Raw genomic sequence first — 20807 nt, 5'->3', positions numbered from 1 at the left:
ATGATTTATTTATTTTATGACCCCGGTAGTGAGGTTTTAAGAGAGCTGCTCTCACAAATATGTGCATTTGCAATGATGTGACATGCAACGGTGGCGTATTGGAAAATGGGCCAAGCTCTCAGCCAATGAGACCGGTCATTAATCTCACAAACACCCCCCCTACCGGCCCACCTTTCCTCACCGCTGTGTCCTCCTCTTCCCCTCACAAGGGCCCTCCAGTGTCATTTCTTAATTGCAGTGTACTAAGGTGCAGGAATGCAGCGAGCGAGCATGCTTAGTGACCTTGCGCCGACCTCTCCCCTCCTATTGCGGCTTGTAATCCCCCAGGGGTTCACATTACAAAGCGGGCCGGCCCCGCAAAACCCAGACCCGGACCCAGAACCAGGCCCCCTGGCTCCGGCAGGAGCCACCCCCACCCCGCTACTCCAACCCCCTCCAGCCCACCACCCCCATGAACGCCGGATTTGTGTTGCTGTGTTTACAACAAACAAGCAAAAGCAGAGCCGTGATCATTTGGGACTTGCAAAAAATCGTCTTGAAGATTCAGACTGTGGATCAAGTTTCACTTGGTAACATACAATTTAGTTGGTGTGCTTATCAGGAGTAGACCCACAAAAAGAGTCTCAAGAACTCATGCCCCAAAAGACACAAAGTCAGCCATGTTGATTTTAAGTGGCCATTTTACAGTCATTTTAGCCCTTTTCAGATGTCGATTAGAGATAAAGTGCTCTTGTTTTGAAAATTCAGCCCCCAAAGCTGGTTTCACTTGGTAGCATGAATTTTGGCAGACATGTTTATTATGAGGAGACCCACAAAAAAGTCTCAAGAACCCATGCCCCAAAAGACACAGGAAGTCAGCCATATTGATTTTAAGTGGCTATTTTGGCCTTTTTCAAATGTATATTAGAGATGAAATACTCATTTTGAAAATTCAGCCCCTTAAGCCAGTTTCACTTGGCAACATACATTTTTGATAGGCATGTCTATTAAGAGGGGACCCACAAAAAAGTCACAAGAACCTATGCCCCAAAAGACGCAGGAAGTCGGACATTTTGGTTTGAAGTGGTCAATTTCCATTCAGGTGTCCATCAAAGATGAACGACTGAATTTCAGCCCCCAAAGCCAGTTTCACTTGGCATCATACATTTTGGTGGACGTGTCTAAAACAACAACAACAACAACAAAAAACACCCCAAAACACAGAGGAAGTCTGGTAGGGTCATTTGGCTGCCCAAACTCCACACAGTAAGACATGTTCAGATTGAAGCCGGACTTGAACCCCGGACCCTCCACCATATTATAGACTGTAACCCACCCCTGAGGAGCAGTGGGCGGCAACAATAAAAACGGAACAAGGCCCGAGGGTTTAAAAGCGATAATGTTGTAAAAAATCCAAATGAGTGCTGACGTGTTGCCGTCTTTTCTTTGCCAGGTCTGCCAGGCGTGCCGGCCGACTACGTACCTCAGAGCGGTCCTATGGGCGTGAGCATGGCCCCGGCCCCTTACAGCAACCCCCGTCAGATGACCTCCTACCCCGGCCAGATGCGTCACGTGCCCCCACCTCTCAACTCGTACCCCCACCACCCTCACCACGCCATGCTGATGCACGGAGGACCCTCCTCGTCCCACCCGGGGATGTCCGCGCAGAGACCCCCCTTGCTCACGCCCATGGACCCCACCACTGCAGGAGCGGGCCTGGACATCCACGCCTGACAGTCAGAAGGGAAACTTTTTTCGAGCGACTGCCGCGGCCACTTTTGAATAAAAGGAAGAGAAAAAAAAAAAAAGCAGCGGCACCATTTTTTGAGACTTCTTTTTTTAAGAGTAACAATCGAAAAAGCCTTCGGAGCAGAACTGAAGAATTCCAGACAAACTGTGACAACCACGACTCTTTTTTTGTTTCTTTTGTTTTTTTTCCTAACGTTTGTTACATTTTCACCCGAGCGGAGGACCAAGCTAACTTTGTAAAGTCTTGGGCTTTAAAAAAAAACTAAAAAAAAACTCCAAACACTCTTTTCATGTGGCGCTTTTAAAAAAAGAGAAAGAACCATCACTCTGGAAGACTTTCAAAAAGGAAAAAACAAACTCCAAGAGTTATAACTACTGTAGTATAATAAAAAAATTATATAGGTAAATAAGTTAAAACTTGTTGTTTTGGATCACATTTTTGTTTTGTTTATTATTATTATTTTTTAGGATTTAACCCTTTTGGGAGGACTGGCAGCACAGCACTAAGTCAACAAAGAAGAAGATGGAACATCTCAAAAGGCTTCAACAGGGGCCACCAGGTCCTAAATACCCCCCACCCCCAAGGCATGATGGGAAAAGGCTGCTAGAGGACACCCTTGAAGATTTCTCATGCTTTTTTTTTTTTTTACTCAAAAGGCTCTTGAATGAATGTTTTTAAAGAAAAAAACATTGTTTAAAATTGCCCAAGCACTGGATTGTGTTGGTTTTTATACTTTTATTTTTTATGTTTTTTCTACTTCGGGACTCTCATTCTTACAGAGCCGAGTGAAGGAAGAAGGGGGAAAGAAAAGCGAAAACACACACACGGACACACATGTTGATTGTGCAGCACTGGAGAGAAGCTATCATGCACCAAAAAAACAACAACAACAAAAAACAATTAAATTATGAACTCAATGCTTTTTTGGGGGGGAGGGGGGGATACACTCTTAAAAAAAAAGAAGAAGCTGAGAGACTATTGTAACAAACTTCGTACAGAGTTCAAGTCTATTAATTGTTTCCTGTTAGATATTCTATGTGTTTACCTCAATTGAAAACGAATGTTTTTTGCTAGTTTCAGATCTGCTGTGGCATTGATATTGTATTATGTCCATGAATTCCTTCCTCTTCTCTCGTTTCTTTTGTTTGTTTTTTGCTTTTTGTTTGTTTTCTCAGCACGTGTTCCTCACTAGAAGATAAGATGCCGTCTCCCTTAAAAGCTTTGTCAAAAAAACAAAAACAAAAAAAAATCCCTAAACGTAACAACAAAAAAATACAAAAAAAAAAATACTTGTATGAGGACTGTGACGTATTGTTTTAAAAGGTGTTCAGTCACAAAATGCTGTAATAAATATTTCATTTTGGATTTTTGGTAGATTTTTGCCTGATTAACTTGTGTGCTATCCATCATATTGCAGCAGGTTGTTGTTATTGTTGTATGTTTTCATTTCCATTTATACAATTGAGTTGTTGTTTTTTGCACAACTCAAGTAATATATTTTTTGACAAAGGAAACACTTTCTTCTTACATATGGATCATGTTTACATTTGAGTGCGCATGCTTAAGGCGTGTAAAACACACACACACACGCTCCGTTTACATCCTGGCAGAATTTGTATGTTTGCCATTTTATTTTTAAAGAAAACATGAGTGATCATGCAAAACATTATTTTGAATCGCATTCAAAATGAACTGTAAGACATAAAGTAAATAATGAGATCATCCTTGTTTAGTCATCAGTCGTATTTACCACAAAGGGGACAGTATTTCATAAATTATGCAAGGGTGTGTATGTATATATATATATATATATATATATATATATATATATATATATATATATATATATATATATATATATATAAAACCTGGGTAAACAAAAATCTATAGTTTGGAAAATGCATATATAAAACCTGGGTAAACAAAAATCTATAGTTTGGAAAATGCATTTCTTCAAAAAGCTGTCTTAAGAATACTGTATTTTAAAAACATTGCAGATTTAAAAAAATAACAGCAACAATATGTAATATTTTTTATGTAAAAACAATTAATGTAAGATGGTCATCTGGAGTTAAGTACTGTAGATGCATATGGAAAGAAATATCTTGGCTGTCTAGTTCTTTAAAAAAAAAAGTCAGTTTCTTTTTTTTTAAATAAATAAATCATGAAAAACAATTATAGTCTACAAGGGGAAAAAGACACCAATCTTCAGAACCCCCCAGCTATAAACAAATGTATAATGTACATACTATACATGCTACATACGTACAAAGGAACAAAGTGTGACGGTTAAAAAGGATAACATTCCCCCTCGCTCCCTCCCTCAAAACATATTTGAAAAGAAAAACCATGAAATTCTCTCTAGACGTGATTTTATTTTAAATGTATTGCTACTTAAAAATATAGACTACGAAACAATCTAATTGTAGAAAGTGTTGGACAGAAAAGGAGCAGCGAAAAAGTGGAGCAAACGCGCTGCTGTCGTTCAAGCGTTTGACAGCGACGCCTGTCGACCACTTTGAATACTGCAGTGCAGCATCCTCAGCCTCCAGTAGGCCAACTCGCTCTCTCACACACGACACACACGACACACACTCTCTCTTCTCTCTCACGGGCTCGTTCCCGGTCTTGTGTTTTGTCTCTCACTCGTGGATTGAGGCTCGTCCCGAAGCAGCTCTCCAAACCTTCCACGACCACCGCGGCCAAACTACTTACTTACTTTTCAAAATTTCACGTATTCATTTTTTTTTTTTTAATATAGGCCTATAATTGTTTTTATTTATTTATTTTTTGCCACGCAAGTCCACATGTTAAATGTAATTTTGTGAAAAAAACAATACAACTCATTCTGATAAATAAATAATTATAGCAAAAAGACCCATTTCTTTCCTATTTTGGAAAAGACAGTCAAAATTAATTCAACTCATTGTTTATTTATGCAACATATTTAGTAATTTTCATTTGTATTGTAAATGGGCACTATACTTTACGAAGCATTTTTTCGTGTTAAAGGAGAATGAAAAAATATAGTTAAAAAAAAATCTTAACATATATATTTGTAGTTGTTTTAATTCTAGGAAAAACAAGTGCAATGCAGATTCGTCAAATGTTTTACGTATCCATTTTGAAAAATGAAAACAGCGTTTTATTTAAAAAAAAAAAAGAATAAGTAAAAACTAGCTGTGATAATGGCATTTAACTAGAATTAGTTTAATTGAGCGTTTAGGCCCAATTTCTAGCACGTGCTGAAATTGTACTTTTTAATTCTAATTTGTTGTACGGCGTTTATTTTATTTTATTTTTTACAGTTACCGTCTAAAAGTGTTTTCTTGTCCTAATTTCCCTCTACTCGCCTTTTTTGCTGCGTTTTGTGCTTTCACGCGTATTTGGTTTCCTTTTCTTTCCTTTTTCGCAAACGATGTGCCTTCTTATTTTCCAAGGAAAAAGGAAGGGTCCGATAGAAAAAGCCACGATTTTAATATTAGTATATATTTTTTTCTTCTGTCTAGTCTCTTCTCGGTGCGCCCCCCCACTGCCTGCCCCCTCCCCCTGTGGACGAGACAGAAGGTAGATTGCCTGTGTGCTGTTTTCCTTGCGTCCGTGTGTCTTGACAGCGGATGATGGATGATCCGGCCTGAACCAAACAACTCCGCCCCTTCATCTCCTCCCTGTCACACCAAGCCAACGCACCCCCCACGACCCCCACCCGCCCTTCCCGCCACAATGCAACGAAAATCGAAAAGAAAAAGTCCACCTCCGTCACATGCTTTAATGCACATGTTGGCCTTTTATTTCTTGATTTTATTTCCACTTTTCAGCACCAGAAGGGGTTTCTACGACCACGTTATGCGGGTCACGGGCGGGGTGGAAATGGGGTTGTTGGGGGGGGGGGGGGGTGAAGGGAGGGGGGTCCTTGTGAGGAGAAAAAAAAAGGTCCGCATTTGGCCCGATCATTTATCAATGTCAGCCACATAATGATTCTCCCCGCAGTCACCCTATTGATGAGGATAATTACATTAGCTCACAGTCAGTGATCAATAAAAGCCCGCCGAGAAAAAGAAAAAAAAAATGCTTTAGTATCGCCAGTCAGCAACACAAAAACAAGAAAAGGAAAGAAAGGCTTTATTCGAGATGAGGAAAAACAGATTAGAACATTTCATGAAAAAAAAAAAGGTTTTGATATTATTGTTAGTTGTTTTTTTTAATGATAAATGTTTTAAATCCAAGATGAAGGTAATTTAAAAAAAAGATGATTTCGATGAGCTAATTCTTTTAATTTAGTTTTAATTCAAATAAATTGTTACTATTATGTAGCATTGTTTGCATTACAGTATTTGATGTGGTTGTGTGTTTATTTTAAGTCGCCTGATTTTTCAACAGCAAAAAAAAAAAAAAAGACGATGGAGATTTTGCTGCGTTTGTGTCTTTCGTTTGTAGTTATCGATACAATTAGGCCGTTCATTTGTCACATGCACACTTTTATTGAATTACTTTTTTTTTTTAAATTAGTATTACATTTAAGGAGCGACGAGTACTGTTGAATGTATTTTTGGGATTAGTACTATCATTAATTTATTGTATTTTACGTGATTTCATTAACGCTACTATTTTAGAGATACTAATGTCGTCAGGACAGTTGAACTTTTAATGTTTGTCTGCATGCATTTTTTATTTATTAATCTCTTGGAGGGGGGGGGTCAACAATTTAACGTTTCCATGTTTATATTTGTCACGCGATATTTTTTAATCTGCAATGTTCGGCAAACAAATATCTATTTTCTATGAAACCTCGTAACGCACACACGCACGCACGCACGCACGCAGGCCTCGCTGCCTTCTCTCTTCACACTTGAGCAGGCGCTTGTCTACTTTAAAATGACTGACACGCACACTCACCCTCCTCCTTAAATAAAACACACACCACACACTGCTCTCAAATAAATCTTAATGATGTAACAAACGGAAAAAAAACGAAGGATAATTAGTCAAATTAGTGGAGCCGCGGGGAGGCTTGAAGGAGGCACAAGTGACCATTGGGGGAGAATTAAAATAGGAACGAAAGAAAATAAAGTAGGCCTTGAGACAGACATTCAAATTCTCCATTTCGATCACTTATGATCGAATTATGGAAGCCTACAGGCCATTGCAGTGAATATTAATTCATTTAAAAATGTATTTTCCACGTCATGAATGTGGCCTGGAGGTTCTTTGACCGCCTCTTCTTGGACAAGAAAAAAAAGAAGCGAGAAAAAAAAATCACTATTTTCACATTGCTTTTATTTTTTTTTAACATAAGGTCAAACACATTGACATTATTCCAGCTTTGATTATTCTTTTTAATAGTTTAAAAGCGTAAAAAAAAAAAAGCCGGTATAAAACATAGGTTGTTGACGTTATTATTTATATGCAAGTAGCCTAATTAATTACCCGCCGCAACTCGCACCCCCTACAGGATGCAGAAGGAATTATTCAACATTGGAGACATTCACCTGCATGGGAGACAATCAATCAAGATCGATCGACGAGGAGGATTGGCGTATTATTATTATTATTATTATACAAACCACCCATCCATCTATTCATCACACGGATATAGGCCTAACAAATATTTTTATATCATCTTCATCATCATTGGTGTTCTTAATTGAAAATCCGGTGACATTGTTCATCCAGGATCTGATACACTGCTACGATTTTATTAAAAAAAATAAAATAATTAGGCTACTTTAAAAAAAAATTGGGCAGCACGGTGAAAGTGGTGATTATGACTGGGTCACAGTTCTGAGGTTGGAGGTTCAACTCTCGGTTTTCCTTTGTGGTGATGCGGGGGTGCTTGATATTGCGTTGGTCTTTGCGATGACGACACAAGGTAAACATATATGTAAATAAACATTGAGATCATGCATCGGGTTTTCTGAGGGGGGAAACGCACACAACAAAGCAGGGACAGCAACGTGACAAAAAAAAAGGGAGATGTAAGATAGGCCTATCCTGACCTCATTTAAGAGAATTATTTGATGTTGTTAGCTACAAAAATTATTCGTTTGCTACAAAACCAGCATCTGGTGCGGTCAAAAATGCTCATCGAATCTGAAAAAACAAAAGACAAAATAATTTCTTATCAGCTAATTAAGCAAAATTGTACATGTACAGTGCAGTAGCTAAGAGACGAAGAAGAACATAGAGTCGGATGTATGCATAAACAAGTAGGAATCATTACAAGACTGTGTTAAAATACAATAATAAATGAAATAAACAGCGCAAATAGAAATAAAGACTGCTTCTTGAGACTATCACAAGTTATAAAATAAAACGGTGACAGGACAACTTAAGTCATATTTAATCAATGTTTTCTCACCAAAGCCACGCCCCTCACAAATGTGCTCTGTAAACAAGCCAATGTTAGCCTCGGCTGCTACGTTGCTAGCATGACTTAGAATGGTGTTATTGTGTTTTAAATGTAGAATTATATATATATATATATATAAAAGGTGATACATTTACCAGTGGAGCAGAAATGTTGCTAATTCTGCATCATTTGTGAATCCTCTTAGCCGCATGAGGTCTCTTCACTCTGCTTCTGTTTGTTAGTCTTAGCCCAGTTGAAGGCAAAAGAGGGATGGGCATGCTTTTTTTTTTTTTTTTATTCCCAGAGATGAATTTTCCACCATGGTCTTACACCTTCTGTGTCTGACAAGATGAAGACAGAGTGGGCCGATGTTTTTTCCCTTCTCAGATAATTTTCCTCACGTACTGCAGTTCTGACCATTTTTCACAAAAATTACATTTTTTTTTTATTTTAATCACAAATATCCCGTCTTTCTACTTGTACTTTAAAAATGGGTAGATTTGGTACTACTTTTACCAGAGTATTTTTTTTAACACATCTGTATGTCTGCAGAGTGTAAATACGTTAAAGTACACACTCCCCCTTCCCTATCTGAAGTGGCACACAAAATATTGGCAAGGCAGGAAAATCCTTGTTGATCCCTGTTAGCAGTCAAAAGCCGCAGTGATGAAAAGTAACAACTCCCCCCCCCCCCCCCCCCCCCATTACTACAGCTGCTGCTACTGAGCAGCAAGGGTGGCTACATGGTGGGAGTGGCTTATTTTATATATTTTTTATCTCTAGCAGACAATAAATGCACTATGTCCAACTCAGGCGACATCAACATACGCGGCTATAATGACAGGCAGCCGGCATCCTATCTTATCTTCAGGCCAGGTAGCGGAGTACCTGCGGGGGTGGGGAGAGGGCAATCACTGCGATAACCCGCTTCTGGACCAATAGGAAGCCTCTCTGGCCCAACCACGCGAGTTAATGGAGAACACCACTGGAGACGGGAAGTCGTCGGAAAAGTGAAAAGCACTTTATGGCACACCTGAATGCCCCGGCGTTGGGTTTCCCGTCCCACTCCCGGCGGGAGAAGCCCATTACGGGGCCGTAACACAGGGTGGTTGCAAGCGGGGCGACAGAGCTCAAGTGATGTGAGTGACAACATCACGTTCCGCCATTCATTAGGTGACCCGAGGGGGATCCCTGTGGGACGCGCTGGGGTTACACTGAAGAAACGGACCCGGTCCAGATAAGACTTTCTCAAGGTGTAAGAGTTCACAGGAAGGATGGATGTTGGACTACGCTACAGAGGAAAATAATAACATCCAGTTTGTTAATTTTATTTAGCAGGAAAGTGCATTTTAAATGACTAACTTTGGTAGCCTGGACAAACTTGTGCTAACGTCTTTAGATAGGGTCAACTTTAGTGCAGAACTCAGGTGAAGGCATCCTAACGCCGTGAGTTAAGTGCATGCCAACTAGCCTGAGTAAACTCAGGCTAAGTTCACTAACCTTGGTAAACTCACAGTATCTTTGCTAGCCAGGGTAAATTGACAACCAAAATGTAATTATGCTATCTTAACTCACGCTACTGTTTCTAGTCTTGGGAAACTCAGCTAGCTACACCGACCAGAGTAAACGTTAAATGTGCAATTTTGCTAGCCAGTGTAAACTCATGCCAACTTTGCCAATCAACTTTTGAATTAAATTTCTTACATTGAAAGCTTGGGTTAATATATAAATACACTAGATTTAGTAAACTCATGCTAAATTTGATAGCCTGGGTAAATTTGTGGAAACTTCACTAGGGTGGGAAAACGCGCTACGTCACTATCGAGCGTAAACTCATGCTAACATCCAAAGACTGGGTAAACTCTTGGTAACTTTGCTAGTCAGGATTAACTTTAACTGCTACCATTAACAGCGTGCGTAATTTGTTGTAATTTTTCTGGCTTGGGAAAACCCATGTTAACTTTCACTATCTTAGGTAACCACAAGATAACTTCGCTAGCCTGGTTAAATAAGTACTGTATTACATTCACAGGCCTGGCCTTATGCTAACTTCACTATTCTGGGTAAACCCGTGCTAACGCCGCAACCTTTGGCTTTTAATTTTTTTTTATTTACTAACCTCGGTAAACTCAGGCTAAGATCACTAGCCTAGGTAAATTGGAGCTAACTTCACTAGCCTGGATAAATACAGGCTATAACTTCAACAGCCAGGGCAAACATGCGCTAACAATGGTAAACTTGTGCAAACATTGCTAGCTTCACCATTATGGGTAAGCTCATGCTACCTTTGCTATCCCAGGTAAAAACACTCTTCACTTTCTATAACTTGATTATGTTGCAACCAAAGGAATGGGGAAAATTCTCTCTGAATTTTCTGAACTCCTGTTTCTGTGTGAGTGCCAGCAGAACAATATTTTGCAATCGGGTGGATGCCATTTTGCTTCTTTAGACGGCAAACTACTACCACTCAATTTTGTGTCGTTGCTTCCAGACGCGACCAATCGACAATCATTCACTCAATCGACAGAATTCTGAACGATCAAGGTTGCCGACGCCATAACCGGCAGTGCGTTGCGACGTGACATCATCAAGCCTCTAGAATTGAAACGCAGATCTATCCCTGGAGAGTTGAGGTCCTATAAGTCACCTGAAGTTGACGTCGTGTTTGGACACGGAGGTGTATATTTACCTGCTGGCGGCAAGCCAAGGACGATGCGGCCGCAAAGTGTTTTGGGAGTGATGAAAACGAATGGAAAAAAAGCGTCACACGACATGACAATCACGTTGTCAGCTTCTTCACAGTTTTTGCCAATCCAAAACCCAACTCTATTTGTTATATGGATCATTCCAGTATTGGAGAGATTTTCGGTCTCCACCAATAAAATGTCAAACTTATGATTTACTGCTTGCATCGAACTTCAAAATGAGTCACACCTCTTTAATGGTTATGCGCTCAATTTTTGGGTTACGCATTTTCAAAAAAGAAGCTTCAAGCAGAAAATTGACAACTGTCAAATTAACCGTACTCGTGGATGCTACCGGACTTCCTTTTCTTCCTCTTTGGTCTCTCGCTGTGGTCAGGAGATGACACTTTTTTTCTGGGTCGCTCCTGTCACAGACCAAATGTCACACAAAGGGGGGTTGGGAAGCAGGGGAGTTAGGTGACCTTTATAGTGGCTTGCGAAGGAACATGCTGCCTCCATGCTGACTGTTAGGCACAAGATTCTCAGCTCTACTTTTGGTAAAAATACGTTTCCGTACCGCACATGAAATTAGTCACGTCGGACCTCAAACGGATTAGCGTTTTGCTTATATTATACATCTGTCATGCGGCTAGCATCAAAAAATTAACTCCACTTCCAGAAAGCAACAAATTTTGGGGGAAAAACAATTTTCAAGTTGCGGTTTGAACCGCTTGTCATGCTTGACGCCGCATGAAACGTTAGCAGACTGCAGGACTATTGAAAGCAAGAGTGAGTATTTAGCTTAGAGCCGCATGGCATATAGCCACTACAAACACTACAGTGATTTAATCCAAAACATTTTTGTTTTAATAAACAAGTATCAGGAACTATTTTGTAGCATTGTTGCTGCACACTACACAGACGTGAACAAGCCTCAAGGCTGACTCGCATCCCCGTGTCATTGTCGTTCATTTCCCCGTCAAATGCGCCATCATGCCTCCTTCCTGTCAGTCAAACGCGGCCTCTCTCAATCCCTCGGTTCATGTTCTCATGCTCCATTGTTGTTTTAAATAACATCTGATTAGCAGGCACAGCTTCCTAAAAATAAAAATGAGCTCTCTCGTCATATCTGCTGGAGAGCCCGTTCCCCCCCTCCTCCTCTTCGTCCAGCTCCCCTCTCTTTTTTTATGTTTTAAAACAGTTCCTCTGGCTTTTCCATGAAAACTTTTATTTATTTCCACTCTGTGATATCTTCCTGGCAAGAGAGGATTGCCGACTAAAAGCTCCATGCTGCCCGGGGCAAAAACAGAGCGGCGTTCTCTGCACATAAATAACAGAAGCGTGGAGGAAGTCTGTGTGGTGGTCTGCTGCAGGAATGAAACCTTTGCCTCAGTCTGTCTGAATCTCAACGGGCCATTCAGACGTTTGCTTGAAGACGCATTAAAAAAACAACAGAATATGAACCCAAGATGGACATCTGAGTGGCTCCGCAGTGGATACTGGAACTAAGCCATCTGGTCTCACGAGAATTTTAGTAGGAAACTCTACTAAATATTAAGTGTTACATTACTCTCAAATTGGACGATTTGCTGGAATACTGTTGCGCTCTACAAAACATTAAAGTCTTCTTGCAAACCGCTTTCAAAACATGACAGACGTGCATAGTAAAACATGGTAAATTGTTTTATGGCCAAAATAGAAAGCCATTTAGGGTGAGGCCGTATTACTTTCATTTTCAAGTAATAGTAAATGCATATACCTTCTTTAAGATGTTACATACAACCTGACAGGAACAATGTTGAAACTTGTGAAGTATAAAAAACAAACAAATGGAATACATTTTCCACACTATGGATAGCTCGAAGTAGCTAAATAAATAGCTTGATATCGAGCTAGTTACATAAATGTCTCTACAAAAATGTTGGAACTTGTAAAACATGTACAACCCTAAAAATACAAGGGTCATTCGAAAATTAGTTAATTAAGGCACGAGCGTTTTTTTTTAAATCTATTTTTGTCACACTTTCAAAATTAACATATAATGTCATATAGTTTGTTGTATTTGTCGCAAACTTATTACAGATCCTCAGGCAGGCACCTGAAAACATATTTGAAAACAAATGCTGAAGAATAACAACTTAATAATTCATTAAATTTCAATTTTGAGAAACAATTTAATGTTTGTATTACTCTCATGACTAACAGGGTTGCAAATAAATGCTAATGTTAGCTTTCACTAAAGAGTACAAGCTAGCTGTGTTAGCTGGGATGCGATCTAATCAAGAACAAACTAAGCTAAATAATGCAATGTTATTGTCTTTTAACCTAAGTAACAGTTATCTTTGAGTGACACACCGTTAAAGCTGAAAACACTAAAAATAAATGTGCAACATAGAAAAGATGACTTCACTTGGTAAAAGCAATATGTTGATGCAATATGTCATGTTGCTCACTTTTTGTTCTCTTCCTCTTGATGGCTACAAAAGGTTTCACATATGTTGAAAGGCACAAATTCAGAGCATAATTACTGCTATTTAAAACGTCGAATTAAAACAAATAAAAAAGCGACATCGACAAACTAACTGGAAGTTAGAAAGATTGATAGTTGCCTACAAAATAAAAAATGTTAAAAGATAATTTTCAAAAGGACAAAATTCATGTGATAAACAGTCTCATTCTGAATTATTTGCTACTCATTAACATTCCTTAGAAGAAAAAAAGATTTTAAAATCTAAAGTGGATGTCAACAAAGTCTCGTTGTTTTTATTAGAAATGATTAGTCTGCAGCTATATTTTTGTTCTATATTTGCTCTCACGTGGTGGACTGGTCTGTCCAGCTGCCATGACTTTGAAGTAGGCTTTGGAGAGGCGCTATTTAGCTGGCATTGTGTGCACAAAGCTAATTTATAGGAGCTGACCCTGACTCCTCTTTTGTGCCACGGCCATCTTGGAAAACAATGGCAGGAAGGCTCGAAACTTGAGAGGAACTGATTCTGCTGTTTTTTTTCTTCTTTTCTTTCTGCTCTTATTCAGCTGAGAATTTTCCCCCGGCGAGTAAAACAGCCCTGTTTTTGTGTCCAACAGGAGCCATAAAGTGATGCCTAAGCATTCCATAGGCAGGCAATAGGGTTGTGTTTAACTGGACACATGGGGATAGTTGTTTTGTTGAGAAGGAGGTGAGAGAGGGGTTCGAGAGGAGGGGGGAAGCCATAGCCGCCTGGTGACCCAGCAGTGACCCAGTGGCCTCCTGGTGGAGGGATCAAGGCCTGGATGGGAGCCGGCTAAGGGTTAGAGGTTTGAAGGTAACAAATCAAGCAACACCTCGCCAGCATTCAAGCGTGCATACCGTGTCTTTTTGGACTGTGTGAGTGCACAGAACAAATATAGAAATGCTTATTTTTATTCTCTGCGGTGGAGATGGCTTCCGTTTTGGAAGTGAAATAGATTAAGGGCGAGGGGGGCGGGGGGGATATTGCACAAGTCTAAAGCCCAATCGTTTTGCAGCTGGAACAAGGTGACGTTAGTCTTTCAGGTGGGAAACATACAGTACTGTATTTCAAGATTATATCAAAATTTAGACATATGCTTACAGTGGAAATACAAAATTCTACACACCCCTTATGTTTAAATACTCATGATGTTCTGAGGCTATAAACAGTGGACATTGAGTATAACGTATGTATTTATTCATGTACAGTTTTCTATTTACATATGCATCACCTGGTGTAAATATGATACACTGCATGGCAACACCTGCTTTATGGGGACTTTTTTAAAATATTTATTTCATTGAGCTTTCAACATTTCTACCATTATAGATAGGAATGAAACAAATGGTGTATTAACCACTGCTTAAACACTGGTAATATTTGCTAACTGTTTTTCATTTAAGGCAGCTGTGCATGTACTGTACATCCAACCATCCATCCACACATTCATTTTCTATAGCATTTGTCCACATTAGGTTCACGGGTGAGCTGGAGTCTATCCCAGCTGACTTTAAGTGAGAGATGGTGTACACAAAGGATTAGTCGCCAGTCAATCGCAGGGCAGCACCGTGCATAGATGTTATTTTTCTTGTATTTATTATTCGTGGGTGCCACACGCACCCACCATAAATTCCCCATTTTGGGACAAATATAAGCATCTTCTATTCCATCATGATAATTCCTAAACTTTCAAGATGATCAAACCAATTACAGTACATCTTGAAGTAGGGAAAAAAATCTCTCTCAAGAGTTATGTTTTAACATGCTCACTTGATGCTGTGAGCTGGCGATCCCAAAAAAGTGTCAGCTGTATGGCAGCATTGTCAAACATTAATCATGCTTTCATGTCATTTTAGAAAACCTCTAAAGACAACGACCGCCCTATAGGCAAGACATATCTGCGTCTAAAGGCATCAGTCAACTTTATGGTCATCTTTTTCGTTTTTTACAGGGCTCCACTTGTGTTTCTGTCATTAGTGTTCGCCCATAAAATAATTTGAGGTCGTAAAGATGTGCTGCCAAACAGTCACACGTCTTCCCATTAACTTCAGGTGCTCTTGTGTACCCGTGAACACTCACAGAGGCAAAATAACCTCAGCAAAAATACAGACATTTTCAACCTTCTTTAGGCAATTTCAGGAAATCTGGCTTGCTGAAGGTTAGCCAACATCTGCGCTTTAGATGATCTGCTGAACAAGTTCCAATTCTTTAAAGACACTTGGTGATAATTTGGGTTCTCTGTCAAGTATAAAATGACAAACATTCATTGGTTCAAATATGGGGATGTTTTCCATTACTTTGCTTTGGGTCATTTAAAGTATTTCGGTTCTGGAATGCCAGTCGCACAAAACCGGCAAGGAATTGCAAAATTAATGACATGTAAAGAAAAACTTCTCAAATTCTAAGATATACTGCAACACAGATGTGGAAGACTACAGCATGTCCAGTTAATAAATCATACATAGAAACAGTCCATAAGATGAATTAATAGAAATCTTGAGAGGAAATTGAAAACATGGAGCAAAGAGGAAAAAGGGTCACGGTGAGGCCGTGGCCTTAATCAGCCGCCATTCTGTTCTCCCGCTTAGAGAGTGACTGAGAGGGCACTGAGTGACGCAAGTGTGAGCCAGGCGTCCAACCAGCCCCCCCAGAACCGCACCTTGCTTATCTGCTTACGGAACGGAAGAGGAAGGAGTGACAAAGGCCAGGACTCTGGGTGTGATAAGGAAGGGCCTTGTGTCCAAGCACTGGTCCTCCATCACACCACGCCGTCCTTTGAGAGAGGCCAACCGGGGGACAGGAGTTGACCAGGAACCAGGAACCGGGAACCTCTTCAAGATGGAGTTTTTGGTGCCTATTTGCACTTTGTAGCAAAAGCCAAGAGTCAGGAAGGTAGTGGCAGACGGAGAGTGAGGGTCAGCTAGGGTTCAGGGCAGCAAAAGTTTCGACTCCAAGCAGGAAAGCTAAATTACTTCCGGATTTCGGCGTCTACCCCGATGTGACTGTTCCTACCCTTCCTGCTCCGTCATCGTCCACTCTTATTCCTTCCGTCACCACCCAAATGTGTTTTCTTGCTTTTTGTCCGCGACTGGCTCATCAGTGCTGCTCGGCGGCGTGTCCGAGGACAACGATGTCCGTAGGGAAGCAGTCTTTGAGAAGGATACCTCGGTCTCTCTGGCAGTCCAGCTCACCTATAAAACCGTACCAGTAGATAACAAGCCCAGGTCCAAATCTAAGGTACAAAGAAAAATAAGGAAGCATTTAGTTTTAATAGCAATGAGTCATAAAAGCTGCGTCATATGACAACATGATAGAGAAAATATGATACAAGGAGATAGAAAGATGCACGGCCAGCGAGTCTGATCTGTAACAAATAAGGTCACAGTCTTTGATCACCATCCAGAAAACTGAAAGAAAAACCCTGCTGTCCAGCAAGATAAAGATCTCTCTAACAGGGTGATACACACTTCATCACATTACAATCGCAGGGAAATAACAATAATAAGTGAAATAACAAAGGCGCATAAAGGCCTCCGGAACCTGTCATCGGAAGCCTTTGCAATATCGCAGAGCACGCAGAGTTCAGCGCAAAGCCTCAGACTTAAATGGTGCATGTGGCGGTTAATGTTAGCCAGTCCAACAGAATCCAGCTGTTTCATTCACATTTGCTTTGAAAGCCACCACCACCCCCTGAAAAAAAAAGTTGGTGAGCTGTGCCGGTCCCACGAGACGCAAGTAATGACTTTCCAAGCAGCTGAGAAATCAGATTCAGACTATTCAAACATGAACGACTTCTATCTTTTGATATTCGCCGCAATTCTCGTGCTCTGTCGCTACTCCTGAGGGTCGGAAAAGGTGCAGAAGCAGTCAAACTGGAGAAGCTCTTCACCAGGAACGTCTAGGGCTACCTAAAAAAAGGACACTAAATCATCTTTCAAGCTCTTTATTGCACCCCAAAGAATCCCCGGTGGCCTCTCAGCCTCGTGGAGATCATACATTTTCTTTGAACGGCGGCTGCCACGCATGAAGACATGTCACAGTTGAACTCTGAACCGAGAGCACCTTCCTTCGCCGTCCCCACGCAAAAAGCAGGATTTGGGGTGCTGACAGTGCAGCCGTCCCAGACACTGTCGACAGTTAACACCATTGCGAGCCCTCCGGGGACCAGGACAGGAAGCGGGCAAAAAGGGCCACATGGCGCTGCACAAGTTCAGCTCCGAGGTAAAGTGCATAAAAACTTCAGCCGGGGCCAAATTCACATTGAAATACAGCCTCCCAAGCGCCCTCCCTACGGTGTGGTTTTAATATCAACTTTGGGAATCTTTTGTATGATTATGATTTATAAGCACTTACAAGACACCTACATGGTTGACCTTACAACTTCAACAGCATATTTTAATAGCATATATTAAAAACACCCCTACTGTTCTAGCACATGACGGCTTGTATATCTGTGTACAGTCTGGTGCCATACTGACAAGGCCTTGAGGCCGTATTCTACTTACAGACACATTAAAAATATGTCAGGGTATAAGCACCCCACCCCACTCCCATCTCCCTGAGAGGCCCAAACAGCAGTGCGTGCTCCTGTCCTGCGCCTCATCCCTGCATTCTAACTTTTACTGTGTGTGATTTACGGTGCTGTATCTATGGGCGAGCAGGCTCAGAGAAAGCACACAGATGCACGCTGCAAGTTCACCGCAAAGTCACACACATACCTCAGCCTCTCAACACTGCAGACCAAGTAGCCCCCCCCCCCCCACTCTAAAGTCCCACCGTTTCCATGGTAGACGGCAACACGTCTGCTGGGTCTTAATATGGAAATGTTATGGAAACAAAATGTAAACATTTACATTAGAGGACTTTTGAACCGGGGGTATGCTTCTTTTTTATTCAGCTGCTGTGCTGTACGTAAGGCCAACGGTGCGGAGGGGTGGAGGGGTTGTCTACGGAACGCTGAGGAAAGGGGGCTGCGTCGAGCAAAGGAAAGGTTAGAACTGTACATCAACAGATAAGACAGCGAAGGACGATACATCACGTATTGTCCTGCCAAGGGGAGGGCAAGCACAAATTGAAACGCGCGAAATTATCAACACCAGGGGAGCCATGTCACCAAGGCCTTTCCATACGCTAAAAGAAAATAAATGGACTTTGAATTGTGCTCAGAATGAATTCTACTGGGATGCTGAGGTAAGAAGCAGACACTGGGGATTGAAACAACAACACTGAGGGGGGAACGGAGCGGTCAGGGGCCACGGCCGAGCTGGAAGTCATCACTATGGGATTGTAACTCAGAAAGTGTAGAGTCACAGACGAAGTACTGCAAAAATACAAAGTGTGTATAGCGAAGGAGACGGTTCTCACAAGAATTTGGCAGGCTTTTGTACTAACTTTCCAAACCTTGTGTCAGGATCCAAAAAGGATCAGTTTTTATTTGGTCGTCGATTATTCAAAGAATGCTGAAAGAATTTTAATCAGTGCCAAGCTTTGTGTTGTTTTTTTTAGGTCGAGTTTGGGGGACCACATTGGGTTCTGAAGAGGAAGTTGTGTCATGAAGTGAAAAATTGGTGAATGGAAATGCCAAGAATGTGTGCGACATAAACAAGGAATTTGCCTTGGTATGTCGGTACGTACAGATATCTAAAATTGAAACTAAAATAGTGCAATACTGAATGTAGTTAGAATCAGCTGTTTGTTAAACACGACCAATAGAAGTGGCCGATGTAAGCTCAACAGTAGACTGTAATATGAGTTGTCATTGAGTGTTTCTGATAAACCTCCACCTAAGGATGAGGCCTTAATCTTGTCTTTCTAATTCTTGAGAATTTTAAGGATCAGCTCATAACTGGACTCAAAATTCAAGAATTATAGCAACAATAAAAACACCAAAAATGTTTGGGTTGGGGGGGTTGTCACTTCAAAGGTTTGGTCCACAGATGCTAATAAGTGCTAAGAAGTTTCCCTACTAACCTCTTGTGAGAGGCTGTTGAGTGAAGCATGCAGTGCAGTAATGAGTAAGCGAACGGTGCTTTGATTTGAATTTGTAGGCTATTTGTGGTTTATTATGCAGAGGTGGGGGTGACTTTAACCTGACATGTGCTTATTATATATACGGCATCTTCCCATAAACACCTGGCTACTGTACATAACAACTTGTTTGCAATTCCAGAAGGGGGGCCACTTGATAGGCTAGGGCGCGGATCTGTCCTGCCAGCAGTGCTCCAAGTTGGTGTTAATGAGGTGGTCACATATAAAGCAGGTGATAAGCAGCCAACTATGGGAGCTTAATGAGCGCTTGAACACAAAAGCAGTGAAAGCACAATCTATCCACACGCTGTAGACTGGTAAATATTGCGGTTTTTACTCATCACGGTTAGGTAACTTGGTTTTAGGGTTACAATTTGATTCACATTTGGTATATAACATGATATTTCAAAATAATATACGGCATATGTTAATAATATATAACAGATAAAAAATGTTTTTCAATAATTCATGGTATTCGCAGAGCAGCCAACTTATAGAAATTCACTCTCAGAACAAATGTTCTAAATTTTCATATTTTTTAAAATGTGTGGACCCAAGTTAGGTGGGTTTTTAGTGCTGCTGGCCATTTTCATGTAAATATTTCCAAAGAAAGTACTAAAATAAAAAACAACTATCACTCATCATTAGTTATGCATAAATGAGCCGTTGTTTAGCACAAAGTTGTTTGCGCATTATTGGACATAATAATCTTTCTGCCAGTGAGGCTTCACTTTGTGCCGCTGCCCTTGTTCCTCACGAGTTATGTGAACCTCTTAGGACCAGCTGCGATCAAGTCGTTAGCTTTCGGCTATTGTCGGACACATCTGCTATAGTAGATTCCACTGCGAATGAGTCAGCACCACGTCACTGGAGCCACTAGCAAAACAATGCTGTGTGCGGCATGTTGTCAAACAATGTTAATTAACTAGACAGTATTTCTGCTGGTTTTCCGACCTGTTTGAGCAACGTTCATTTATCGTTTTTATTGCTGTGATTATATTTTGGACGTTTAAGGTTCTATATGTAATGTTCAAGCTGACCTAAGCAGTACATAGTAAAACATGTTTTCATTGCTTGTTTAGACACTCAGGGAGGAGAAGAATGAGATTCACATCTTATTAGAAGGTCAAAATAGCCCTAAAGTGCTTGGACATAAGGTATTTGACACTTGTGCATAGATACTTTATCGGCAAACTTGCCACATCAGCAAGCGGTGTTTGATGGACACACCAAAGTTCATTCAATTTGCCAAATTCAGCGAAGAAAAACGTGAATGTGTAAGGTTAAAACATATCAAGCAGCTTGATGAATTATCAATAACATCAAGATGCGATCACACTCTTTAAAAACACCAACAATACATTAACCCACAGACTTATTTCATACAAATCCTGCAGCAATAATTTTGGCAGCCTGTGCCTCCACTCCCTGAGTCCTCTCAATAAAGGCGTCTTTATTTTCAGCATCTGTACATCAGAACACAAGGAAGTGCTGCCAAACATTATAGCTTAAATCTTTTCTTTAATGGC

At 40.7% G+C, this 20807-nt stretch overlaps 2 protein-coding genes across 9 annotated transcripts in view; one reads left to right on the top strand and one right to left on the bottom strand.

The window, feature by feature from the left end:
* Positions 1-3094, top strand: part of meis2a (Meis homeobox 2a) — a 109544-nt gene extending 106450 nt beyond the window's left edge. For 5 of the 8 annotated variants that reach the window (XM_086094468.1, XM_086094471.1, XM_086094472.1 and 2 more), the window contains exon 13: positions 1433-1582. Coding sequence is in view for 3 of the 8 variants with exons in the window: in XM_086094473.1 (XP_085950599.1) it covers positions 1425-1713 (289 nt within the window). In the remaining 5 variants the exon portion in view is untranslated. Of the gene's footprint in view, positions 1-1424 lie in introns of all 8 variants that reach the window. The other 3 variants (XM_086094475.1, XM_086094474.1, XM_086094473.1) reach the window with 2 other exon arrangements.
* An 11371-nt stretch (positions 3095-14465) lies between these two features.
* The window catches only part of cdin1 (CDAN1 interacting nuclease 1), a 59914-nt gene continuing 53572 nt past the window's right edge, over positions 14466-20807 (bottom strand). The window contains exon 12 of the mRNA XM_086094837.1: positions 14466-16483. Coding sequence (XP_085950963.1) covers positions 16348-16483 — 136 coding nt within the window. The 3' untranslated portion in view covers positions 14466-16347. The remainder of the gene's footprint in view (positions 16484-20807) is intronic.

This window comes from Leptonotus elevatus, chromosome 14 (genome assembly GCF_054856555.1).
Source record: "Leptonotus elevatus isolate MCC_2025b chromosome 14, RoL_Lele_1.0, whole genome shotgun sequence".
In the NCBI taxonomy this organism is placed as follows: domain Eukaryota; kingdom Metazoa; phylum Chordata; class Actinopteri; order Syngnathiformes; family Syngnathidae; genus Leptonotus; species Leptonotus elevatus.
The sequence above is the reverse complement of the archived record's forward strand: the minus strand, read 5'-3'. Positions and strand labels throughout refer to the sequence as shown.